At 36.4% G+C, this 25,366-nt stretch overlaps 1 protein-coding gene across 2 annotated transcripts in view; it reads right to left on the reverse strand.

Annotated features, from left to right (window-relative positions):
• Positions 1-173: 173 nt before the first annotated feature.
• ltk (leukocyte receptor tyrosine kinase) overlaps positions 174-25,366 on the reverse strand; it is an 83,195-nt gene continuing 58,002 nt past the window's right edge. For both annotated transcript variants that reach the window (XM_028000166.1, XM_028000167.1), the window contains exons 16-29: positions 23,429-23,614; positions 22,408-22,506; positions 16,807-16,968; positions 15,867-15,986; positions 10,915-11,101; positions 10,578-10,668; positions 10,239-10,303; positions 8,712-8,841; positions 8,545-8,642; positions 6,629-6,721; positions 6,331-6,432; positions 5,236-5,370; positions 4,234-4,324; positions 174-3,560 (exon numbers count right to left, since the gene is read on the reverse strand). In XM_028000166.1, coding sequence (XP_027855967.1) covers positions 2,595-3,560; positions 4,234-4,324; positions 5,236-5,370; positions 6,331-6,432; positions 6,629-6,721; positions 8,545-8,642; positions 8,712-8,841; positions 10,239-10,303; positions 10,578-10,668; positions 10,915-11,101; positions 15,867-15,986; positions 16,807-16,968; positions 22,408-22,506; positions 23,429-23,614 — 2,525 coding nt within the window. In that variant the 3' untranslated portion in view covers positions 174-2,594. The remainder of the gene's footprint in view (positions 3,561-4,233; positions 4,325-5,235; positions 5,371-6,330; positions 6,433-6,628; positions 6,722-8,544; positions 8,643-8,711; positions 8,842-10,238; positions 10,304-10,577; positions 10,669-10,914; positions 11,102-15,866; positions 15,987-16,806; positions 16,969-22,407; positions 22,507-23,428; positions 23,615-25,366) is intronic.

Raw genomic sequence — 25,366 nt, forward strand, 5'->3', positions numbered from 1 at the left:
AAATTGACTTTTGGTTTGTTTTCTTGAAAATAAAACCAGCAGGTTGAATCCACTTTTTATTTGATATTATTAGGATCAAACCTACATTTAAGATAATGTTTTAAATAGTTAAATATCTATTTAACAGTTTTTTAAAAGAAGAAAGGGATGTACAAAAGGGATTTACGGGCACGTTTACAGATTCTTAAATACTTTATTTATGAGTCAGCAGCTGTAAATTAAGACACTAATATTAGCAAGCCTGAGCACAATTTATACAAAAGATCCAACAAACCTCAAAATTCAACAAATTATAACATACATGAAACAGTTGAGGCTATAAATGATAAAACTAATTAATTTGCCACATAAAACAAAAAATTCAAAAGGTAAATGGCAGTGATTCACTACAGTGTCAACATTAACAATAAAACGACGTACGAAATGTAAAGGGTTAGTCCAGTGTACAGAGGTGAGTATAAAAATAAAGATTTTCACAGCTGCATTAAGCTAACAAGAGACGCCTACTGGCCAAGACTAGGAAAAAAAACCATTAAAAATATTTTTATTATAAGTAAATTAATCTCTGCTCAGTTGCAGCATTCTTTGTTTTGAGGTTTTTGTTAATAATAATAATTAAAAATTACAATGAGACAATTGAAACAGTTTTGAATATCTTATAATAAAAATAGTCAACAAAAACTACAGCAGTTTACAATTAAAATGTGGTACAAAAAAAAAACAGAAAATAAAAATACTGACGTCATGTTAAAATATGAACACCTGCCGCCCCCTGCTGGATGATCGCAGGTGTTACACCCTCCACATTTCTAACGGCAGGAATTAAAACGTTCACAGCTGCAAAGTCCTAGTCAAAGTCCAGTCATTAATTTGTAAATCACAGAACAGTGAGCCAAGAAGGAGGAGCTCATTAAATATATTTCATTAATGGTTGAATAAATTTGTTATTTCCGGTCAAAGCCAACATTCTAATGTGAAGTTTTAAAAACAATGTTTACATTGTTTGAGTAATTATAAAGTTGACTTGACATTCTTTCAAGGCACCAGTAAAACCAGCAGTGACACAGTCTCACAGAATAATACTACCACTACCATGCTTGACTATTTTTAGGGTGTACTAAGCTTTTAAATATCAACTTTAACTTTTTAATTTTTTTTAAATAATCAGTTTCATGTCAGAAATTAAAAGCTCAGAATTAGCTGGACATCCCTGATGATAACAAGTGGATGTAAACATCTGACTGGAGGTGAAAAAAGGCTTTAACAGGAGGAAAAGCACCAAAATATAAACCCAGGTGCAGGTCTAAGTAGAGTTGCTTTCATAAACTTTATTCTTTCTGATTATAACATTATCTGAAACATTAATGGATCAAAAAATGACAAAAATAATCTTTAGGGAAAGAGTAAAAAGATGTGACTGCAGTCATCAAAAGTTCACATTATGTAAGGGAAAGGAGGCGAGAAGGAAGCTTGTAATTTATATAACGTAAAAATAAGAAATTAAGTTTGTGTTTATGTTGATTAAAATTAAACATAAAAAATAAATTTTCTCAAGTAACTTAAGGTAAAATGAATCAATAGAAAAAATAAAGAAAAGTTGAATTTTTTCTGGAATCTATTTGTTTAAAAAAAATAAAAAATAATTAACTTTTTCCATGATGCTGCTAGTTTTTTTTAGGGTATTTTTATTTGTGTTGAGATTAAAATCAATCAATCAATCAAAGTTGGGGCTAGATTGCATCAATCTCCTTTTTGGCCACTAGATGTCGGTATTTCCTAAAACAAATCTTCTTTAAAAAGTCCTTCGCTTGAGGTTAAACAGATATTAATATGAACACACTTCTTTCAAAGCATTCATGAAACTACAGCAGGATAAAAAGATAACAAGGTAGCAGTGAAAATATCTCTGCATCAGTGTTTGGCTACCTCTGCACCAGAAGCCCAAAAGGGGGCGCTAAGCACACAACGGACTCTGTACGAAAGGCGACCTGTTATGCTAACTTTAGTTTTTGCATGTTTTTACACTTCTGTTTGCTTCGAAGCACTTAAAAAATCCACAGAGCCATTTTTTGGAAATAAATTGTTATTTTTTGGTGTCTGGGAAGTGAGTTGTTTCAAAAAACCTCCCGAATGTCGAGTAGCAATCAACAGGCACTGTGCGGTTACCTAGCAACTGTATGGGCTGTACAATGGCTGCTGGAAAAGACAAGTGTTTTGTCGTTGACTTACCATCCAGAAACCACTTGCTACATTTTTATTGGTTGTGCAGGAGGCTCCACTTCTGCTTTTCAAACATGTACGGTTGTGTAATTGTGCCTCTGTTTGCAGCCTTTTCCATATCATTCTAAGAATCTAAGAATGATTTGGTGCAAAAAATGTAATGAACAAGTTTTGTATAGGCCATAGACCAATCATAACCTGTTCAAGGAAGTATAATAGGTCACCTTTTAGGTACAGAGATGTGTTTGTGTGAATGTCAGCATTTCATTGGGTTTTCCAGCATATCAGGAGCTGCAATCATTTCATCTTTGCAGAGCTCGTCGTCCAGCTGACGTATTTCATCAGATTCAAAGTCTGTTGCCACATGCTGATTTCTAGATGTGAGCGACACTCAGGTCCTCAGACAGAGAAAAGCCAGAGTCTCGGTCACGGCTGAGCTTCTCTGTTTTAGCGTGCCTCCTGACGTCCTCGTGTCCGTAGCTGGCGTGGCGTTTCAGCAGAAGTTTGGGCATACAGGCTGAGGCGGTGCTGAATCCCAGCGCCAGACCCAGGCCGGTTCCCGGTGAGACGCTCGGTGGACTGATGCTGCATGTGATGGCTTCTGAGGCTTTGGGCTTCGCCAGCGGCAGGCTCTCTGCCTCGTAGCTCTGCTCATCATAGGCAAAGTTGACGTTCCCACAGGGGAAGCTGTGGAGTTTAGCCAGGTCCAACCTGGCTTTAGAGCTGCCTCCTGTCAAGATGGTTGGAGCAGCTTGGACCTGACAAGCTGGGCTGAGGTAGGTGCTGCTGGTTCCGTCACAAACAGCTTTGTTGTTCTCCTCAGTCGAATTGCAAGAGAGTGGCATAGACTGAGTTTGAGCCAGCGTTTTCTTCGCCCGAAAGCTTTCGAGGACCCAGGAGCCGTATGTTGGGTTCCAAAGGTTCTTGGTCTTGTTTTTCAGCCTCTGGCTCCCCGAGGAGGAGCTGTTTCTGGAGCAGGGACGGTGATGAGGAGGTTCCGGATGCAGAGAGTTTGCTACGGATGACAAACCAGGAGCAGGAACGGTTTCAGCCCAGGATGGCTCCAGCATTTCACAGCAGGAAGTCACTTCCTGGTGGACCGGTTGGGTTCTCTGTAGCAGAAGGCGAGGTTTGGTGGGCTGCGGTGGAGGGACTGGGGGACTGAAGCCCTTGGGGGAGAAACCGAGCTGGGAGGGTGAGTCCTTGCAAACAGGGCGGGACACCAGTAAAGGAGTGAGACTGGTGGAGTTGGGGGCAGTGGGACGCATCACTGTTCCGCCATCATCGTCTGTGTTGGGGCCATATTCAACAGGCAGAGGGGTATTTATCACATCAGGGTCCTGAGAGAAAAATGATACATGCAGATCTAATTATTTAATCTAAATATCCATCCATCCATCTATTAATGAGTCTAGCTAGCCAGATAGCTGGCTACCTTGATAGATGAAGCAGATCTTCAAATGCATATTTATGCATGGTCTACTGGAACCAACAGTGATAGTTGGAGATAGGTACCTGCCCTCTTCATCGACGTCACTCTAGCTAGCTGGCTAGATAGACAGCTGCATAGCTAAATAGCTAGCTTTGTAGATAGCTAGATAGCTATGTAAGTACATAGTTATCTAGCTAGCTAGAGTGACATATTTCAGCTACATCACTCTAGCTAGATTAATAGAAAGCTACATAGCTATCTAATTAGCTATGTAGCTACACCACTCTATCTATCTATCTATCTATCTATCTATCTATCTATCTATCTATCTATCTATCTATCTATCTATCTATCTATCTATCTATCTATCGTATTTCAGCTACATCACGCTATCTAGCTAGCTATGTAAAGTTATTGATGGATGGTGGAGACTCATAGAACAATCAATAGATTGCTAAAAATATATTCATCATTTAAAATGCACAACTTTGGAAGTTACATTAAAAAGTCTGAGCGGCTTTGCCTTATGACCTCAGAGGAAAAGAAACTAACAAGTAATATGCTTAGAAGAAGAGATGTACCTGAGTGCAGTATTTAATTCTCTCCAGGATTGTGGCGAAATTGGGCCGGTGATCCGGACAATGCTGCCAACACTGGGTCATAAGCCGGTAGCTAAAAAACAAAAGACGCCAACTGATCAACTAAACTCAAAATGTTTCGTTCTTATCATTTTATGATTTTAAACTTCTTGTTCCTCATACTGAAATCTTCAGAATATACAGTGCTTTTGAAAAGTAAAGTATTTCTTCTGTTTTTACCTTTTTTCACATTTAAATGCTTCTATCTATCCCAACCAAACTGGTCCTGTGTGAAAATATAATTGCCCCTAAACCTAATAACTGTTTTTCCACCATAATCTGCCACTAAGTAATGCTCCAGTTGGCTATGAGTGATTTACATTAAAGTGGAGGAATTTTGGCCAACTCTTCTTTAAAGAAATGTTTTTTACTCAGCCATGTTGGAGGATTTTCAAGCACAGCATGTAATTCTGATTTAAGTACAAGCCTTGACCATGAAACAAACACTTTTTTAATAATATTCAACTCTCAGGATTTTACTTGCCCCCTGTGGCCAAAACTGGGAAATTTAAACTACTGGTGTGCCACAAAATTCAATAAATTGATAATAACATATTTATGAAAACAATAAATCCTTAATGATCCAAAACATAAAAAAACCGGTTGCATTATTAAAAGAAAAACAGACTATTTCCAAAGTTTTTGGGGTTATCAAATTTGTACCTTTCTAGACTTGTGATCGGGGGGCCGACCAAAATCGTTTCAAGGACCAGAAAATGGCCCCTGGGCCACACTTTGGACACCGCTGTATTAGAGTAAATTAGATTCTACTTCACACTTTTTTATTTATTTAGACCTAATAAAATTTGACATTTCTTATAAACTAAGGTTAAATTAAAACAAAAACCGTCAAACGTTGTTGAACTTGAGGCTTTTTCAGAGGAAAAATGAACTAAAATTGGAACCAAGAGATTTAATAATCATTTGGAAAGATCTTAAACGTACACAGGGCCTGGACAGCCCTTTGGCGGATCCATTCTGCCTCCGCTGGTGACAAACTCCAGAACCTCCTGGTTGGTTTTACAGGGGTAAGGCATGTAGCCCAGAGACAGGATTTCCCAGAGCAGTACTCCGAATGACCTGCAGGGGGAGACACAGATCATCAAGTGGGAGGATTGTCTTGATCTCAGAAACTTTTCCAGCTTCACTCTTCATTTAGACATTAAAGAAATCAGAAGTAAGTTTGAGTAGCTTATAAAAGTTGTCACTTCTTATGCCAGAATAAAAGGTTCAATCAGGAAATATAATGAGAATCTTTAAAGGGATTAAACCAATTAATCTAAGCCACTTCCTAAATTTAGAAGTGCAGCCAGCACTCATGATGGCAATTAAAAATAATTTTCAGAGCTTAAAGCTGCAGTATGTAACTTTAATTTATTTATTTAAAAAAAAGAAAATTTGTTAAAACTGTTACTGTGTCTGACAGTATGGTAAAAAAAAATTAAGCTCCTCTGCTAACTAAAAACAACCAATCAGAGTCAGGAGGAGGGTCTAGTCGCTGTCAATCAAGCTTGTTTACATGCCGCTCCCCATGCCTTACCCACCTCCTCTCTGCTGTCTGTTATGCTACTGATTCTTCTTGTTAGCAGAGCCTACCATGAATGCTAATCTTAGTTAGCATGGCGGATAAACCGTTTTCCTGGACTGGTAAGTTGTTTCTCCGTTGTTAGTACATTTAGCAGTATCTCCACATGGTTGATTGACAGCGCTAAGACCCTCCTCCTGGCTCTGATTGGTTGTTTTTGCGAGCAAGTGGAAGAGCTTGATCTTTTCACAGATTATAAGTTTCATTTTGTCTTGACTGGTGTCATTTAAATAATCAAAAAAAACATATTTTTAAATAAAAGTTACATACTGCAGCTTCAAGGAATTAAAGGTATTTAAATAATCCTGTTAGATCAATAATATATGTTTGCAAACTCCAGTAACACAATGCAACTCGGTTTAAAATAATTCACATAATTAGTTTTCAGCTTTGCGTAACCTTTTTTTTAAATCAATCTGACATAAAGGTGTGTTGCTCAGTGGATTCCTGCATACCAGGTGTCGGTCTTGCAGGTGAAGATTCCCTCCATGAAGGCCTCTGGTGGCATCCATTTGACTGGCAGCATGGCTCGGCCACCTTTCCTGTAGTAACTCGCCCTGAGAAAAACAGTTTTCTCTGTTTAGCATCAGTTTGAAGCACAAGGTCATGTACTCCACATTTGGCCCAATTGTGGGAAAATTAGATTTAGTTTCCAATTATTCCAACAAGGCCCCCATCAGGCTAATTTTTGCTCCCCGGAAACACATGATGGTGCTTTGCTGCATAATCAGAGTGGATCTTGCAGATTCAAACCTGTAAATGTCTCGGGCCATGCCAAAGTCTCCGATCTTAGCCACTCTGTCTGGCCCGGCGCAGGTAAGCAGGCAATTCCTGGCAGCGATGTCTCTGAAAAAACAACAAATGCAGTCAGAAGTTTAAAAATAAAAATACAATGTAGCAAAGCAATGGGCTCTTTGCACCTCAGCTTCCACGTTCGGGGAAAAGCGGCTCGATCGTTTCCGATCTATTGAAAATGGCTCTTTCCACTGGGTCTTTACAGGGCTTGTCCAAGGTAACAATTAATGATGTACATCGATCCGAAGCCCCAACAAGTAAACTGGAGAAAGGTTTTAAGATGTTTGCCTCGTTATACGTTCACATATACGAAGGTGAGTTTTACTTTCTTTACACTTTGTGGCTAACATTAGCTTTAGCTTATGCTAGTAGGCAATATTCTCTGACATTTTTCTTGTAAAAATGTGCCATTTAAGTATCTAAACATTTTTCATCATTCATTAACGGACAATGTTTTTACATTGTTTTCAAGTATATTACGTGGTTTATTGTCGTTAGTGTCAGAGACCAAGTAACGGTGATTTTACGGTTCAGGCTTTTTGCTTCTGAAGCCTGAGGAACAACAAGCCCATAGCTTAACAGTAGAGCAGCTCTGGTGTCAGAGTTCTAGTTCAGCTGACTGTTCAGGTTCAAAGTTGTTGCTTTTAGAAAAATATGGCCGTGTTCCTTAAGGTCTCCGCGTTATTTCGCTTTATTAGTTTTGCATGCTTCTTGTGAAGCAGGACGGTGTTTACAGCAGTGTATACAGGCGGATCAGTAGCTCGGCTGTCTGGCTCTGGTCTGCTCTCTCGTTCCCATAAACTCTTTCAGGCTGAATACAGAAGTGATTCCATGAAATAACACAGGAAGCTCCTTTACCTTCTGCTTTAGGCTGAAGAAGTTGATCCGGAGTGAAGTGAAGGCTGTAAACTTTGCTGTGCAGCGTTAGCTTTAACTGGTAGCGACGAATATTTACAAGCCACCGTCTTCTTAATTCAGGACTGTTTGGAAATCCATGAAAACTTAAAAGCCCATTATATTAGGAAGACAGCAATGTTCATAGTATTGTTTTATTTGTGGCTGAAATAAGACTTTGTCTTTTCTAGCTGTCATGGTAACTCAAAGCGGGGAAAAAAGAGAGCCGCATTTGCGCATGCGGTTGTGACATCAGCGCGGCAGGTGCAAAGAGCCCATTGAGTGGCAAATCAGTTTTAAAGTTTTGTGGGTCATAAATAAAATTTTCATAAATTACAATAAAAAGATAAATGCTTGATGGGTTTGACCCAAGACATGCAGTTTAAAACAGTTCTACCTGGTACTGACCAAATTGTATGTAAACCTTTGAATTCAAGAAAACTTTGAATTCGACAAAAAATTTCACTAAAAAACGAAAAATTTTCTCACTAAATTTTCTTTTCAAATATACATAATTTTGGTAATTCCAACTGACCTCAAACAAGAAAAGTTTGGTTTAACTTCAGACAGAGAGAAAAATACAACTTCCATTGGCAGATTATTTCACTTATAAAATGTCTTGTTAAAATTAAATAATCTGCCAAAGGAAGTAGTATTTTCTTTTATCAATATTAAGGAATTATCAACTTAAAACATGCTGAAACGTTACTTGCAAGTTAGTTTTGTTTTATTTCAAATGAAGTAAGATATTTGCACTAAAAACTAGACCAAAACTACTTTTTTTGTGAAATTGCTTATAAAAAGAGCGATTCAGATGAATCGATAAAAATTAACCAAATATTTAGGAGTGGATAGAAACTTCTGACAAGACTCATTACTCCTCTGCAACCTTCCTTACCCGTCTGTTTTATCAAAATATGACAGAAAATAATATTTTTTTTTGGTTTGAGTTTTTACTCTAACTGATCGTGAGTCTGGACCTGTGGATGAACTGGTTCTCCTCCAGGTATCGACACCCGCAGGCGATGTCTCTGGCCATCTGCAGCAGATCCCGCATGGTGAGAGAAAAGGTCTGGCCCTGGAAACGGCACAGCTCCGGTCAGCATGGGCCAAACGTACAGATAAAAACCATGCAGAGCTGCTGTACCGCTCGCGGCCTGTTCTGCCTCAGGAAGCTTTTCATGTCTCCGCCGGTCATCAGTTCCAGCAGAATGAAGCGAGGCAGGATGTTTAGACTGACGCCGACGCAGTGCACGATGTTCAGGTGGCTGAACTTACTGTGAGGACAAAAGGTGGAGAAAAAAAGGCGTTTGGTTGAGAAGAGGTACAGTAAGTGTGAGCAGAAGCTTTATTAGGGACTATTTAAATGATTTTGCTCAATACCTGAAATCGAAGCATGAAATGGATGTAAAATATACATTTTCTAATGTAAAAAAAATTAGACTAAAATGAAAAATGTGTTTAACATGTAACCTTTACAACCTTTTTTAAACCTATAAAGGGGAAAAACTAAAATTCTAAAGTTTGCATGAACACATTGGGCTAATTGTGGTGAGATCAAAATGAATCACCACATTCAAGTGGCACCGCTCCGTTTCACAGGAGTTTGGACCAAAGTTGTTCAAACGTTGAACAAAGTTGTTCAAAGTTGTTAATTGAACTTAAAAAAGGTCTGGTTTGATAGTTCTTACTTGCTTGATTGAAAAAAACCCCCCAGAAAACCAGATTGTTGATTGTTTTGTTGATTCTTATCAAAAAAGACAAAATGTTGGTCACTTGAAAACTATGAGGCCTGTTTACGGGGGAGCGGAGTTTGCCAAAAAAAACAAAACAAAACTATACATTTTTAGATTAATCTCAGAATTTTTCTAGAAATAACGTGGAAATGTTGGAAATGTGGGAAGGTTCAAAAGTCAAACATTTCTGAGTTTCTTTCTCACAAACTTTCTTTTGACTTTTGGAGCACAGAAATTTCCACATATTTTTCTTGAAAATTTCTGAGATTAATCAAAAAGATTTCTGAGGTTTTTGGTGGAAATTTCTTCCTTTTTTCTATCTACAATGGCCCTGCCATAGAAAACACTTCTTGTGTTTAGTCAAAGTCTATTAAAGTAAATAAAAGAAGACTTTTGTTAATTTGAGTAAAAGTCATTGGGTAGATGTGGTTCTACTTACTATGAAATTGATTTATTTTTATGTACAAAAATTATAGCATGAAGCATAATGTCAAACTTTTGTTTCACATATTCAAGGGAGGAAAGAGAACGCAAAAACATTTTTTGCTGCAATAATATTTCAATTTGTAAGGCTTTGCCTTAATTAAAAGAAAATCGGTAACTCTGGAAAAGTAAATAATGTCAATGAGTCGGAAAAGAACAGAATCCCTTAATAAAACAGAAAGGTGCTTTCATATTATTTCAATTAGCTGAATTTAATAAAATGTTGATAGTTATTGGTCAGAAACCAACAAATTATCATTGTCTTGATTATATTTTACAAGGATGACTACACTTTGTATTAGAATTATAGCTAGTTGATGATTTCTGGTCATAATATTAATAATACTGAATCAGTGCACTGTAAAAAAAAAACAACAACATTAAAATGCAGCGGCGCAGAGTGAAGTGAGTGATAAAGCTTTAACCTCAGTGGGCAAATGTTCTGCCAGGCTCACCTCATAATCAGAGCCTCCATCAGGAAGTCCATTTCGTCCTGCTCGGAGCAAATCTCTGGAAGCGTCTGTAGCCGACAGAATCAGAGCAGCATTACTGCTATTGTCAAAGGAGTCTGGATAACAGAACCTAATCAGCAGAGCGCAGAAAGGCTGGCAACATCCTGCAGAGACCAACTTCCCCCTTTCATTGCTCTGGACCTGAGTGGATATCTTGACAAATATTCACTCAGTTGGTGCACAACTGGGATTTTGTTTTACAAAATTCTTCCTAAAAACTTGTTGTTTTTTGGAGCATGTCCATGTGGATTTATCAAAGATAAACCTTCGGTTTGAGCTGACCTTTATTGCCACCTGCATGGGGCTGCCATCGGCGCTCATTCCAAGAATTTGTCCCTCGTAGACTTCACCGAAAGCGCCATGACCGAGAGCCCTGAGAGAACAAAACAAAAACTTTTAGAAGAAACTGAAACTAAAAATAATCAGTTGTTTTTAGAAGCAGCAGAGATCTACAGAAACACATGAACATGTGAATTTTGCATAATTAAAGCTAACTTCAAAGCAAAAAGAATGTATTTTCTTGTGAGTGTGTGAGATCAAGTCAATTGTCCAAAAGTAGCAATCAAAAATTTCCCACTTGAGCACCTGTCCCCCAAAATGTTGGTGTGTGGATCAGAACCTGAGCAGGGTGATGTTCTTGCGTGGAACCTCCTTCAGGTCGCTGAGCGACGCGGCCTTGCCTGCAAAGCAGTAGTTGGGGTTGTAGTCGGTCATGATGGTGGAGGAGCGGATCTTGCTCAGCTTGTACTCTGGGCTCTGCAGACGCCGCCTTACAGCATGCAGGTCGTTCTTCCTCCGGTGCCACACTGCGGACAGAAGCAGAACCAGACGATAAACGTCGTTACTTTTACTTCGGAGCTTTTAGAAAAGTCCAAACCCGGACTTTCTCTGGGAGCCCAGAGCTGCAGAGGCAGCCTCTGATCTGCCCGGGTAGGAGCGTTAACGCAAGGAGAAATCAAGCCACGTCGTAGAGACACAGGAGGGTATCAAGCCAATTTAACATCAAATACACTGCAAAAACACAAAATGCTACCAAGTTGTTTTGGTTAGATTTTAGTCCAAATACCTTATTACACTTGAAATAAGAGCAAAACTAACTTACAAGTAACTTTTCAGCAAGATATAGGAGCTTTTTAAGTTAGTTTAGATTAGGGGTGTCAAACTCATTTTCGTTTTGGGTCAAATCCAGATCATGAAGGCTCTTAAACGGCCGGTTGTGCCAGGATGTGTTGATAAAACCTGTTCACAAACTGTTAAAAATATCAATGAATTCTTAAAATGCAATATTATTATTAAACATCTTTTCAGTCCCTCCAGGATTTCATGATTTTTTGTAATAAAAATCAAAGTGTTTGTGGTACTAATTTGGAAATATTTGTGCTTATTTATGACAGTAAATGTGACTTTTTATCACTCGCTGAATAGGCGCCTATAATCTGAGGATGAGGCACCTTTGAGAAAAATCTGCAACAAACTCCCAATTATGTATTAGCGCTAAAAAGTGCAGGGATTTGGTGATACAGTTCCATGATAATTCGCAAGACGCTGGAGGAACTGATTGATATAATTTGGCAGTAAACACATAAAAACTAAGATTTAACTACACTTAGTGTTTAGTCTAGAATCTGTAGGGCCACATGGTTTAGATATTTCCTCTAGAATAAACCAAATATTTTGGTAATATTTTGTGTTTTTGCAGTGTAGAGAGCATTAGAGCTGCTGATGTGGGATGGTTTCTCCTCGGTTAGCGCTCCTACTCGCCTTCGTCCCTGTGAGGTTGGACTCACCCGCCGTGGAGGGGCAGCCCACGTCCCCGTTGCAGGTTGGTAGTCTGCCAGGGAGGGGGAGTGGCGTGCGGGAAAGGAGGAGCCGTCGAGCCATCGCCCGGTGCAGATGCTGGGGACTCGGGAGGAGGGATGGAGGTAAGGACGGGAAGGAGGTGAAATGAGGAGGAAAAGGCAGGAAGGGAGGAAGAGGAAGAGGAGGAGGAGGAGGAGCACCCAGGGCACAGACTACCTCCCTGCATGGGGGAGAGCTCAGGTGGAGAGACACCATAAAGCTTAAGGGAACGTGAGGATTTCCTGCTGCTTTTAACAGCCACTGATTCATAAAACGGCTCAAAACTTTAAAGAAATATCTGTCATTTACTCCCTGCTTTATTTACTTACAGGCGCACAGATTTACCCACAATGCAGCTGGTTAAAAACATCACTCAAACACTCAGTTTTCAATCAAACACCTCTTCCTGAAGCCCTCTTCAACCCATTTTTAATTTTAATTTCCAATTGTTCCAGTTTTAGCTGAACAAAATGAAGGATGGGTTTCTTTTTATTCATAAAATGATTTTTATAAACATATTGGACTAATTAAAAAAAAAACAACCTTGGTCTGGTACTTCTCAGTTTGCCGTGTTACAAACGCAAACTTCTGTGTGTTTTACAGAAAATGTAGTTGTGCATGATGGGTTTTTTTGCAAAATAAAAACAGAAAAGTGTGATGTAATTTTCCCCCTCAAGCCAATTTTAATCCATTAACAGCTGCAAGTTGTTAGGTTAAACTCCATTAAAAATATACATAATCTGGATTAAATTTCACAGTTTTGCTTTGAGATGTCTATGAAGTATTTAATCTGTTGTCTATTTGTTTTAAATGTAACTTTTCTTATAATATTTTATGTGAACACTGCAAAAATACAAAATCTTACCAGGTATTTTCACTCTAGTTTCTACTGCAAATATCTGGTAACTAGATAGAATTTATTTGAGTAAACTATTTTGAAAAAGTTACTTGTAGGAGTATTATTATGCTGTACTTTTTACTTTTACTTTAGTAATTTTATTATGAAATATTTCTACTCTTTCTTGGGTAAAATTTCTGGATTTTCTTCCCACTGAATGAAAAATAAACATGTTTTAACCAAAAATCCACCAGACACACACCTGCAGTTTTTGTTAAAGTTTCATCAGTTTTTTATTGAAAGAAACTGATTTGGAAAAATTTTTTGTTGCCTGATTTTGTTATTTTTTGTTACTTATATGAATTGTTGTCATTTTTGTCTTTAAAATACAACATTTCCACTTAATTTTATAATTTGATCCCTCTGTGTAATTTTTGAATATTAAGTGATTCATTTGATCAGTTACTCAATACTTGAGTAGACTTTTTACCAAGTACTTTTTGACTCTTACGGCTACTTTTTACTTTTACTTGAGTAAAAATATGTTGAAGTAGAGACACTCTTACTTGAGTACAATGTTGGGCTACAAGCAACTTTTCAACAAGCTGCAGGAACTTAAGTCAATAATTCCTTAATATTGATTAAAAATTACTAGTTATATGTGAAAATAATCTGCCAGTGGAACAAGACATTTTAAATTATTATATGGGAAAAATGTGTTGCTTCACTGACAGATTATTTCACTTATAACAAGTACCTTTTTAATCAATAATAAGAAATTATTATAATAAAACAAACCACAAATATCTTGCTGAAAAGTTACTTGTAATTTAGTTTTCTTTTATTTCAAGTGCACTAATGTATTTGCACTAAAAACTAGATCAGAAATACTTTGTGTTTTTGCAGTGTAGGCTGTAAGTTTAAGTAAAAGAGACAGAAAGACGTTCCCCCAGCAGAGCTGCTTAAAATTCACCCAGGTTGTTAGTAGGACAAGAGAGAGAGTCTGCTTTTCATGCAACCTGAAAATCACTCCTCTGAGAATCAGACGAGTCAAACTTCAGGCTCTACCTTCCGAGTTTCATGTTGCAGCTGTCAGAAAGTTGGTCTTATTTTCCCAATAATCCCTCACTGTCCTATTTTACTGCACATGGAGTTCTGTGCACAGCTGAATCTGCACTTAATAAAAGTCTCTACTGCGTAGCAGCTTGTGAAATCAGAGTTTTATAAGTCCGTGTCATGACGAATATTTACAGTGCGATGCAAATGTATTCATATCCTTCGAGCTTTGGCACATTTTGCTACATTCCAGCTGTAAAAAGAATTATATTTTGAATGGATTTTGTGTGATAGACCAACACAAAGTAATGTTTAATTATAAGGCGAAAGAAAAAACAATCTTTTATAAATAAAAATCTGGAACGCATGTCATGCATTTCAGTATTTAAGAACCACCTTTTGCTTCAGCTTTGACAGGTTTTGCTTTTTCATCCACATGATTTTCTCATTTTTCTTTGGAAATGCTCAGATTGGATGGAGAATGTTTATGAACTTTTTATTTCTGGGCTTTGACTAGGACATATGTTGATCCATGTTTCAGGTTGTTGTCCTGTTAGAACAGGAGTCTGCAATTTCTACACTCTAAATAATCATTTTTACTCCCAGGTCGGCCAAATAAAACTCGTTTTGAGCCGCAAAGATCAAACCTTAAAAAAATAAATAAATAAAACAGACAACTTACAATTTTTAAGATATATCTACTATAGGAAATGTGTTATTTTTAAAGATCTATCACTTTTTGTGTTTTTAGGATTTAAAATAAAGACAAACTGAATATTTAGCTAAAACAGGATGCATCTTATTTTACTGTAGAACAGAAAATTATGTAAAAAAGTTTTTAAAAGTACAAGAACAACAAATGTAAAACAAAATTCAATGTAACTTGTGAGTTAGTTTTGTCTTATTTGAAGTGTGCTAAACAGAATTACTTTGTAATATTTTGTGTTTTTGCAGTGTATGATGCTGGATATAGATCCATGTCATATTTTTTGGATTTTATGTACTTCCATTTGTTGGCTTAATCACATAAAATCCCCCCAAAATCTAACAAATTTCTAGTTGTAATATGAAAAAGTTCAAAATACAAGAAAATATTTGCTGAAAGTCAGATTCCTGTTATGGTAAAAACAATTTTATGCAATTTTTTAATATAATATACTGTCTAACCGGACCGGATATAACCCCCAACATAAAAATATATATTTTTAATATTCTGCCACTCCCTCTCCTGAACACTACATCACAATGTGCAATTAGTGCTATTTTGTGACACATTTTCAGGTTTCAGTTTCATTTTCCTTGTTCCAAAACAAGTGAGAAGTCAGCCTTTACTCTTTGGTTCTAATCTTTACGTCCTGATAATCATGATTATTTTTTCCACATATGACATTTACTGCTGTTTATTTTCAGGTTGTACGTAACCAGGAAACTCTTCGCAGTTAAATGTCAAAGCTTTCTGCTTTAAAGACATTTATAGCATGTCATGCTTTCATCAGAACAATCGCTAAACTACAGGCACTAAATAAGACTTTGGTTTTTAATCATCACCCTTTAATCTGCTGTTTACTCCTCCATTCTTTTTGGATTGTATTTACATTGAGTCAACATAAAAGAGAGCATCAGCAGATTGACATGCTGTAATAAAAAGGTTCAGACTGTTGGCATCCTTTAACTCAGAGCAAAAGCTTTCCGCTCCTTTAATCTTCTGGCCACTGAAAGGGTTGTTTTCAAAGTTTCTCAGCCCTTCCAGTTGTTAGTAACGTCTGAAAGCTCACGCGCTCACAGCCGGTGGAAAGAGGAGGGAACCGCCTGAGCGCAGAGCTGCAGGAGTCTCTTACTGAGGATGACGCCGGCGCAGACCAGAGCAACGCCGCTGACGATGATGGAGGCGACGACAGCCAGGATCAGCGACGTGGACAGCTGGCCTGGAGGAACAGGGCTTGGCGGGGCTGGAGAAACTGAAATAAAAAGGTTTTGCTTGTTAGTTTATAAGTTTATTTTCAGCCAAATACAATAAAAAGTAACAAACAAATAATACCGTATTTTCCGCACTATAAGGCGCACCACATTATAAGGCGCATCTTCAATGAATGACCTATTTTAAAACTTTTTTCATATATAAGGCGCACCGCATTATAAGGCACATAGAATAGACGCTACAGTAGAGGCTGGGGTTACGTTATGCATCCATTAGATCAGGGGTCTCAAACTCCAGTTCTCGAGGGCCGCAGACCTACAGTTTTTAGATGTGCCACAGGTACAAAACACTGAAATGAAATGGCTTAATTACCTCCTCCTTGTGTAGATCAGTTCTCCAGAGCCTTAATGACCTAATTATTCTATTCAAGTGTGGTGCAGCAGAGGCACATCTAAAAGTTGCAGGACTGGGGCGTGCCGTGGTGGCGGAGGGGTTAGCGCGACCCACATTCAGAGGCAACGTGGCCTCGACGCGGCTGTCGCGGGATCGACTCCTGGACCCGACGACGTTTACCGCATGTCTTCTCCCCTCTTCTTCCCCCTTTCCTGTCAGCCTACTTTGAAAAAGGGACACTAGAGCCCACAAAAAGACCCCTTGCAGGACGAAAAAAAAAAAAAAAAGTTGCAGGACTGCGGCCCTCGAGGACTGGAGTTTGAGACCCCTGCATTCCACATATCTTGCTAAATCTTGCTCTTATATCTTGCTGGAAACTTACTTGTCTGTTAGTTTTGTTTTATTTTAAGTGTACTAAGATGTTTGCAGTAGAATTATTTTTGTGTGCTTGTGCCGTAAAATCTCACCCGCAGCACTGACACACGTTACGTTGTCATTGGCCAGGAATTCATTGTCGTCGCAGAGGCAGAGGACGAGATGAGTGTCTTCTTCCCGTTTGCAGCTCTGCGTCCGACAGTGGCTGCAGTTCAGCTCCACCTTGATCTCACACTCACCGTGACCCTCCATGGCTGAAAGGAGCAAAAACGGCACAGATTAAATACCTGAGAAAAAACAGCACAGATTAAATACCTGCTTGTGTCCAGAGCGCTGAATAAAACAACCTGAAACAGTCCAGAGCCTACAACGGACTATTAAGGCCGGGATAAGAAAAATAAAATGAAAATATGAGAATAAAGTCATGATATTACCAGAATAAAGTTGTAATATTTTGAGAACGCTTGAGAATGTTGAGCCTCTTATGAAGTTAAACTATGGTATTTGTTTTACAGATAAGTAAATACATAATCTGTAAACACAACAGATTTAAGTATTTACTGATGTGTTTACTACAACTTTATTCTGGTAATATTATATTATTATTCCTGTAATATTATAATTTATTTATCCTATTGTTATGACTTTATACTAGACTTAGTTTGGCTTTATTCTCATACAACCTTTTTCTGGAAATATTACATTATTATTCTTGTAATATGACTTTATTATCATACTATTACAACTTTATTCTCATATTATTTTGACTTTATTCTTGTTTTACTTCTACAACTTAATCTGAAAATATTATGACTTTATTCTTGAAATATTAACTTTGTTCTCATATTATTACAACTTTATTTTCATAATTTTAAAACATTATTTTATTTTTTAAATCTTTTTTTCTTAGCCTGTCCCTAATAGTCCGTCATAAACACCAGACCTGTACCAAAGCAAAAGCAGCTTGGAGAAAGTCTGCTGTGTATTAACAAGCTGTGACGTTATTATGAGCTAAACTGGGTGTAAAGTGAGTAGAAATTAGAGATAAAGATGGATGTTAATTTGTTAATCTTAACTATCCTTGGACAGAAAAACTACTTCTGAAGTCTGATTTAATGGCAGACAGAGAGAAACCATGTTTATGTGTCTCTTTCTCCAGAATATGCTTGGTGGTTTCAGCTGCATGTTGTTTTCATTGTTTCTCTTCTGGTTTTACATTCTTATCTGAGATGTTGCCCGTTTCTCCGATTGTTTCCTTAACATGATGACAGATGCTCTGAGGTCCAGTGGTTTGGAGTTCCTGTATGAGGTTTTTCCACTCCACAGTTAGCTCAAAAAATGAAAACAGTCCAAAAAATAAAAATAATAAAAAAGATAAATAAATGAGTGGTGAACATGGTTTGTGGGAGCTGCAGCGATCAGGTTGCAGAATATTTGAAATCCACCATGACAGCCTGCTTCAAGTGGGGATTAATAGTTATTATATACAAGGATATCAAACAGCTTAGATAACAATTTATTTTGTTTTCTAATTCATTAAAAATTTACTTTGACCCTTTTAATGTGTAAATTGTAGCATTCATAACTTTGCTGTTACCTTTGGGGTTGTTTTGTTTTTAATAAATTCTTAGTACATATTTACAAAATTTCTGAGAAAATCATTTTTGACTTACTTTAAATATAATTCTGTGCACATAAAATAAAAATTATACTTTAATTTGAAGAATATATTGAAATCTTACTGCTTAATGTGGGATTAAAGTTATTTAAGTGGAAATGATTTGTTATTTTATTTTACTGCCCGGTTTATATATAATAATATAGTTGTGTTGTCATATAAAAGCACAGATCTTATTATATTTTATAAACAAATGGTTGCATATTAATGGTTAATATTTTTTACCTCTGCCAACAAAAATTATTTTGCTTAAGTTAGAATGAATTAACTTTTATCTTTTAGATATTTAACTGAACTTATCAGTGAATTTCTTTTCATGTAAGCTATACACTGTAAAAAAAACCTCTCTAATTTACAGTAAAATATGGGCATATACGGTAAAATCCGTATAGATATGATCAAATTCTGGCAATCACAGACGCAGGTATTTTAGTGTAGAAAAGAAACTTTAAAAAAAACATTTTTTTAACCATGTTCTTACTTATTTTAGGGTTTTTGGAGCGTTCATTTAGCATCTTTCGGTCTGCTGTTGGGGTAAATTTGTCTTCAGGGTCATGCCGGGGCATGTTTGCGATGTAAAAAAAATATTTTTTACTTCTAGACTATTTTCTGCACAGTTGTAAACTGCTGCAATCTCCTTTCTGAAGGCTCCAATCAGCTCTCTTATTCTCCAGATGGAAAACTGTAAGATTTGTTTTACAATTCTAATGTGAATAAATGTGGATGTGTCCTAATTTACAAAAAATGTCAAAAAATCTGTCTTAAAATGTTTAAATTTCATTTATTTTTATCTGTTTCAAATAGCCGACACCCTTTGATTGCAATTGCATTGTCTTTTTAAATCTTATTTTGTACCTAATCTTACTATGTATTTTAATTTTATGTTTGTTTTTATGTTAAATTATGTAAAGTGACGTTGAGTGTCGAGAAAGGTGGCTACAAATAAAACTTATTATGTACTGTTATTATTTTATTTAAATGTTTTTGTTCTTTTCTCTAATTTTACATACTTTTGTTTGTTAGTAATGTTTTTTGTATGCACTAATCTGTGAATTAATAATTATAATAATTTCTAAAAGTCTATTACAATTGAAATCAAATACCCATGTGTCCATTTATTTTACAAAATAAATGGACACATAAAATGAATATATGTTATATAAAGATTTAAAGCGTTTCTGAATATATTTCACCTCTTGCAGCATTTTATAACTAGTCATTTCTTTAAAAATAAATTTCCTCTGAAGGTTAAACTACTAATTGTTTGTGTTCCCTTTATTTGCCATTCATCCCAGTGACGTGCATTCATAGACATTTAAATCTAAAATTACAACAAAACAGAGCTTCATTGTTTCTCCACCAACAGAAGGGGAAATAAGCTTGTGTCTTGTGTCGTATTATAAACTTCACCCTAAATTACAGACAAGAGGACAACTGAACCACATGATAGATAAACATATTGGCTTTCAAATTGAATTATCATGATAACGACCCGCTTTTTTTCATATGAGGCGTTTTATGTTGCTGATCCAGTCGTTGTGTTTGGGAGCAGCGCTCAGCAGAACAACAACGTCTTTCAGGAGAGGAAGGACGTCTGTCTGCTGGCGCCGGGGGCAACCGGCTGCACGAGGCCGCGAATTAGCCGACCGTTTTCCTGTTCCTCAGCCGGACTTAATGAGAATCAGATGGCCACCGTTCTCAACATAAAGACATCCGACATACATTCACGCTGCTGCGTGCTTCAGATTTTACTGATAAAATGAGTTTACTTTTACAGGAAAATCTTCTGGAAGGATAAACTTCATATACAAAGTTTATTTTCACATATTGGGACATACAGTGTAAAGCATTTGAGCCGCATTTAGTTGTGTCTGCCATTTTCTACTCAAAGTCAAATAAATTTAGCGAGTTTTAGATTTTGAACCTAAATGAACACAGACGAGCAGGCACACATACACTGCAAAAAGTACTTTGACAAGTACTTCTGGTCTAATTTGGTTCTGATGTTACAGAAGGGATCAAAGTTGGCTCAATTAATTAAATTTGTCTTCCTTTTTCTAGTCTTACCCTAAACCTTAAGTGCTATAACTCCTTATTCTAGGCTCTAAAACGCCTTGGACTTCTTATTAACCAATAAACTGTTGATAAAAATTAAACTTTATTCAGTTTACATAATATTTTTTTATTTTACCCCTCAAACATCAAGTTTAAGCTGCACACTGCAAAAACACAAAATCTAACCAAAACATTTGTCTACACTGTAAAACATTTGAGCCGCATTTAGTTGCGTCTACTATCTTCTACTCTTTAAAGTCAAATAAGTTCAGCAAGTTTTAGATTTTTAATCTGAATGTGTGAGTTTGTGAAAGATAAACTTACAGCAGTAAGTAGTGTTAACTTTTTATTAATTGTAGTTGAATAAATTAGTTTTTAGGTTAGCACTTAAAAAACTGACAGAAGAAAAAGACAGGAGTGGGAACTATTTCCCAGAATGCTTAGCGGCATGTTTTTGTATCCTGAGATGGAAGTCCATTACATTGATCGGACTCTTGCTTGTTATTAAGGCAAATGTTTATTTTAATGTCCTGTTCACTCAAAATGTTTTTGAGCAGAATTCATTGTGACGTTTCAGAAAATTCATTGTCAGATCAGAAATTTTGTTCATGCAATTTGAAACAAGAATTTAAATTATTCTAAAGTAAAATGAGTCGTTATCTTAACTTCATATTGTGAGTAAAAATAATAGAGAAATTTGTGCTCTAACTTGGTGAAGGCAGTTTGTTTTCTCGCATATTGTGAAATAATTATTTGGTTTAAGTTTAAACTCACAATTCAAGATTAACGAACTTAAAAAACAATGTTTAGACAACTTGTTTCTTGTTGTTAAATCAACTTCATGAACTTTAATTTCTGAGTTAAAACCAAAACAATTTTCTTGTTGACTTAAATTTTATTTTCAATTTAAACCACCTTCAAATGTTTTAGTGTAAAAGAATTCCCAATGGTTCAAAGAACTGGTTTTTAATCCTAATTTAACAAGAAAGTTTTTTAAAATATATGCTGGAATAGTCTTTCCATATCCTACAAAGAGTTTTTATTTACAAACCGACAGTATGAATGGAATTTATTTGGGTTTCTCTGAAATATGCACTCAGATTGGTGGTTTTCCAGGAGAGGATATACAACTGTAATTATTTTTTTAAAGAAAAAATGTGAAAAAATATACATAAATATTTTTGTAAAAACTTCCAGTTTTACCCGCTCAATTTCTGTAGTCGTTACACTGCAAAAACACTAAATATTATCAATTTTTTTTTTACTCGTTCTTAATACACTTGATATAAGGCAAAAGTAACTTTTCTGAGAGATAGAAGAACTTGTTTTAAGTCAATAATTCTTGAATATTAAATCAAAATTGCACTAGTTCCATCGGCAGATTTTAACAAGACATTTTTCTTGTTTAAATGAAAAAATCTGCCAGTGGAACTAGTGGAATTATTATTTAATATTCAAGAATTATTGACTTAAAATACGTTCTTCTATCTCTCTGTACAGTTATGAACAATTTTTTATTATCTCCCAGCATTTCGGACTGAACTTATCTGTAGCTCTGCACTTATCAGGGAACGTTGGCATAATTACAGCTGTAATCAGAGAAGACGGGGACCTACGGTCGCCCGCAGTGTCACACAATTTTTTGTTTATTTCCCAGCTTTGTGACATTCTTTAACCTGCTGCCTTTTATGCCAGCTTTGCCTCTGTTTCCACTTACTAATATTTGCAATTTATTCACCAGGAAACTGGTGAATAAATGCACTCAATATCAACTTATCTCTGCAAGGTTTCGTTGTTAATATTTAGATATGCATTGACTTTATCGCTTTTTATGATTCTGACTCTTCAGCTTCATTTTAGGACAGACAAAAAGAACATAATAAAGAAATAAATAAAAATGAATACTAATTATTATTATTATTATTCTTAGAAAGTTGCAGGATGTCAGTTTGTGTCTCACCTGCCAAAGGTTGTAAGAAAATCTCTCCCATCGGATGAATGAAGGAAACGCCATTCTGGCCGTCGGCGGTGATGTCATCTGTCAGCGCAGCGTCGCCTCCTGTGAAGAAGAAAGTTCATATGGTGTGAGACTATTAGATTTAAAATGTAAGCTTCAGTACAGAAGCTGTCGTAATAATTAAACGTCCAGTTTCCATTTCACAACCAGCTTTTGTTTTTTTAATTGTCCCCCTGCCCGTCTCATTTTCTTACAACCGCAAACATTTTCCACCTCTGACCTCTTGGTACATTAATCATTCAGATTAATAATTCTCAGTTCTCCGCTTCCATCTGTTTTATTCCTTTGCTGAATTTTTTTGCACTCCTTAAACTTTTCCAAGTTTTATGACGATGCAATCAGTAACTTTAATGTCTAATTGTGACATGGAAGGACAGTTTAAAGGTGATCTATTATGCTTCTGTGGTCTATGGCCAATGCAAAACATGCTGATTGCATTTTTTTGCTCAAAATCATTCTTAGATCAAATTTTTATCTGCTTTGTTCTGCGTTTTGAGCTGTTTTAGCGCATATTGTTCCTTTTAATCCAAATAAGATGCAGCTGACCACGCCCCCCCAAAATCAATGTTTACACTTTTACATGAAAATAGCTGCCAACAGATGCATTATTATACAACTGTACATCTTTGAAAAGCATTAGTAGAGCCCCCTGCACAACTAACAAAAACGCAGCAAGTGGTTTCTGGATGGTAAGTTAACAACAAAACACTTCTCTTTTCCAGCAGCCATTGTACAGCGTATAGCGAAACCAGCTGACTAAATGTCCTAGTGCTCAGGTTGGGTTGCTACTCTGCTTAGGTTGCTAGGCAACGACAACAACTGGGAGGTTTTTGGAATGACTCATTTATCAGACACCAAAAGCCATCGACTGCCAGTCAATAGCTAGGGATTTGAGATGTTTTTATTCATCCGGATGAAAAACGGACAAAACAAAAAAAAATACTCAAATAGAGGCTCTGCTCACCTCTGTATCCGCCGCCACCACCTCCTGCTGTGCAGGCTCCTCCTCCTCCTCCAAACCCGCCATACGTTGACCAGCTGAGCTTTGACAGAGCCAGCGGACAGGAAGTCCCGCCCACTGCTCCTTCCACCAGTGATCTGCCGGCGCTCTGATGAAGACTGAGGATGTCCTTCCAACCACCTCCTCCACCTTTCAGGAAACAAAAACCCTTCATGACTCAACGAGTATACCCAAAACATTTACTCAAGTAAGAGTAACAGTACTTCAATATATTTTTACTAAACAAAAGTAAAAAGTAGCCAAGAGTAAAAAATAATTTAGTAAAAAGGCAAATCAGGTACTAAATAACTAATCAAAACATGTCAATTAATGGTAAAGGATTACATCAAACAAAGCAAAATGTGAACATTTTGGTATTTTAGAAAAATAATTTACATAAATAACAGCTATGAAATAAATTTTCCAAATCAGTTTCTTTCAATATATGAAACTTTAACAAAAACTGCAGGTGTCTGTCTGGTGAATTTTTGTTTAAAATATCAGATTTATTCATTCAGTGAAGTTACTCACAGTAATTGAACTCAAGTAAGTGTAGCGATAAATCATGGTAAAATTACTCGAGTAAAAAATTTGCAAATACTTTTTCTTTTATACAACAGTAATATTTTTGTTGTTGATCAAACAACAAAAACCCAATATTCAAAAATTAGATTTTTAAATATCTAATACTTAAAAAATCTACAAAACAACAATAAAAAACAAATAAAAAATATTGTTGTTCATCCAGTGAAGTAGAGAATCCAGAAACTTTACTCAAGTAAGAGTAAAAAGTAAAGCAAAGTAAAAAAAAAAAAAATTACAGTTTTTCAAAAAAAAAAAATACTCAAGTAGAAGTAACTGAGTAAATGTAACTAGTTCCAACTCTGAAGGTTTGCAAAATTCGCCTCTTTGTCTGTTTCCACTCCTGGTTAGTGAATCAGCAGTGGAGGCAATCAGAGAGCGAGAGTTTTTTCACTGAGGAATCAGCTTCTTTGTGCTTTGGTTGAATAAATGTGTCATAAGAGAAAATTACATTTTATATTGATATAAAAGAAGCCATCATCTTTTTTGAATATATTTCAGCAAGATGTGACCACAAGTTACAGAGCCGGAGCTTTAATTTTTTTTCTTTTTTTGTTTGTTTGTCTGTGTGATGACAAAAAAGCATCAGTCACTATTTTCTAACAAGAAACCAAAAACTTTATTTAGCCGATATACTTAAGAAAAAGTATTTAACTGTAGCCTTTTTAATAAATTGTAAAAACTCACTGGAGTGCAGCAGTTTTAAGAAATATCCACTAGGTTAGGCAAAAAAAATTTGTTTCCCCTTTTTGTTTTCTGCTAACTACCAGTTTACATCAAGAAAACAAGTTTGTTTAAACTAGTGAAGTGGATTAAAACTGTTTGTTTGGTTTAATAAAACCCTAGAAAGGAAGATTGGAATCAAAACAGCAGGAAACTTGAGATCAGTGAAATATGTCAAAAATCAGCAGGTTCTGAGAGAATGTGAGCAGAGATGGGTGCATGTGGGACCTGTCTGCTCTTTTACTCGTTTTTACTTTTACTACATAGGATAATAGAGCAAGGCTGATGCAAACAGGAGAGGCCTTTTCAGCCCAACTCTGTTTGCTCTTCAGTTGCTTTAGTATTTCCCATGCATGGCTCATCGCTGTGTGTCAGTATTCCTCAGCAGGAGCAATATTTAATCATTTATGTTGGAGCATTCAGTCATGCATGATGCAATGATAGCCCAGGATAAGGAGACTAAACAGCTGCACAGACTTGAGAAAAACACACAACATGAAGATGAATTGATAAAGTTCAGAGATTGTAATAAAACATTTTTATGTTGTGCTGAAAAGAAATGTAGGAAGGAAGTGGTTGCTCTCTTCTTTGTTCAAT

Source organism: Xiphophorus couchianus, chromosome 19, assembly GCF_001444195.1.
Source record: "Xiphophorus couchianus chromosome 19, X_couchianus-1.0, whole genome shotgun sequence".
Taxonomy (NCBI): Eukaryota; Metazoa; Chordata; class Actinopteri; order Cyprinodontiformes; family Poeciliidae; genus Xiphophorus; species Xiphophorus couchianus.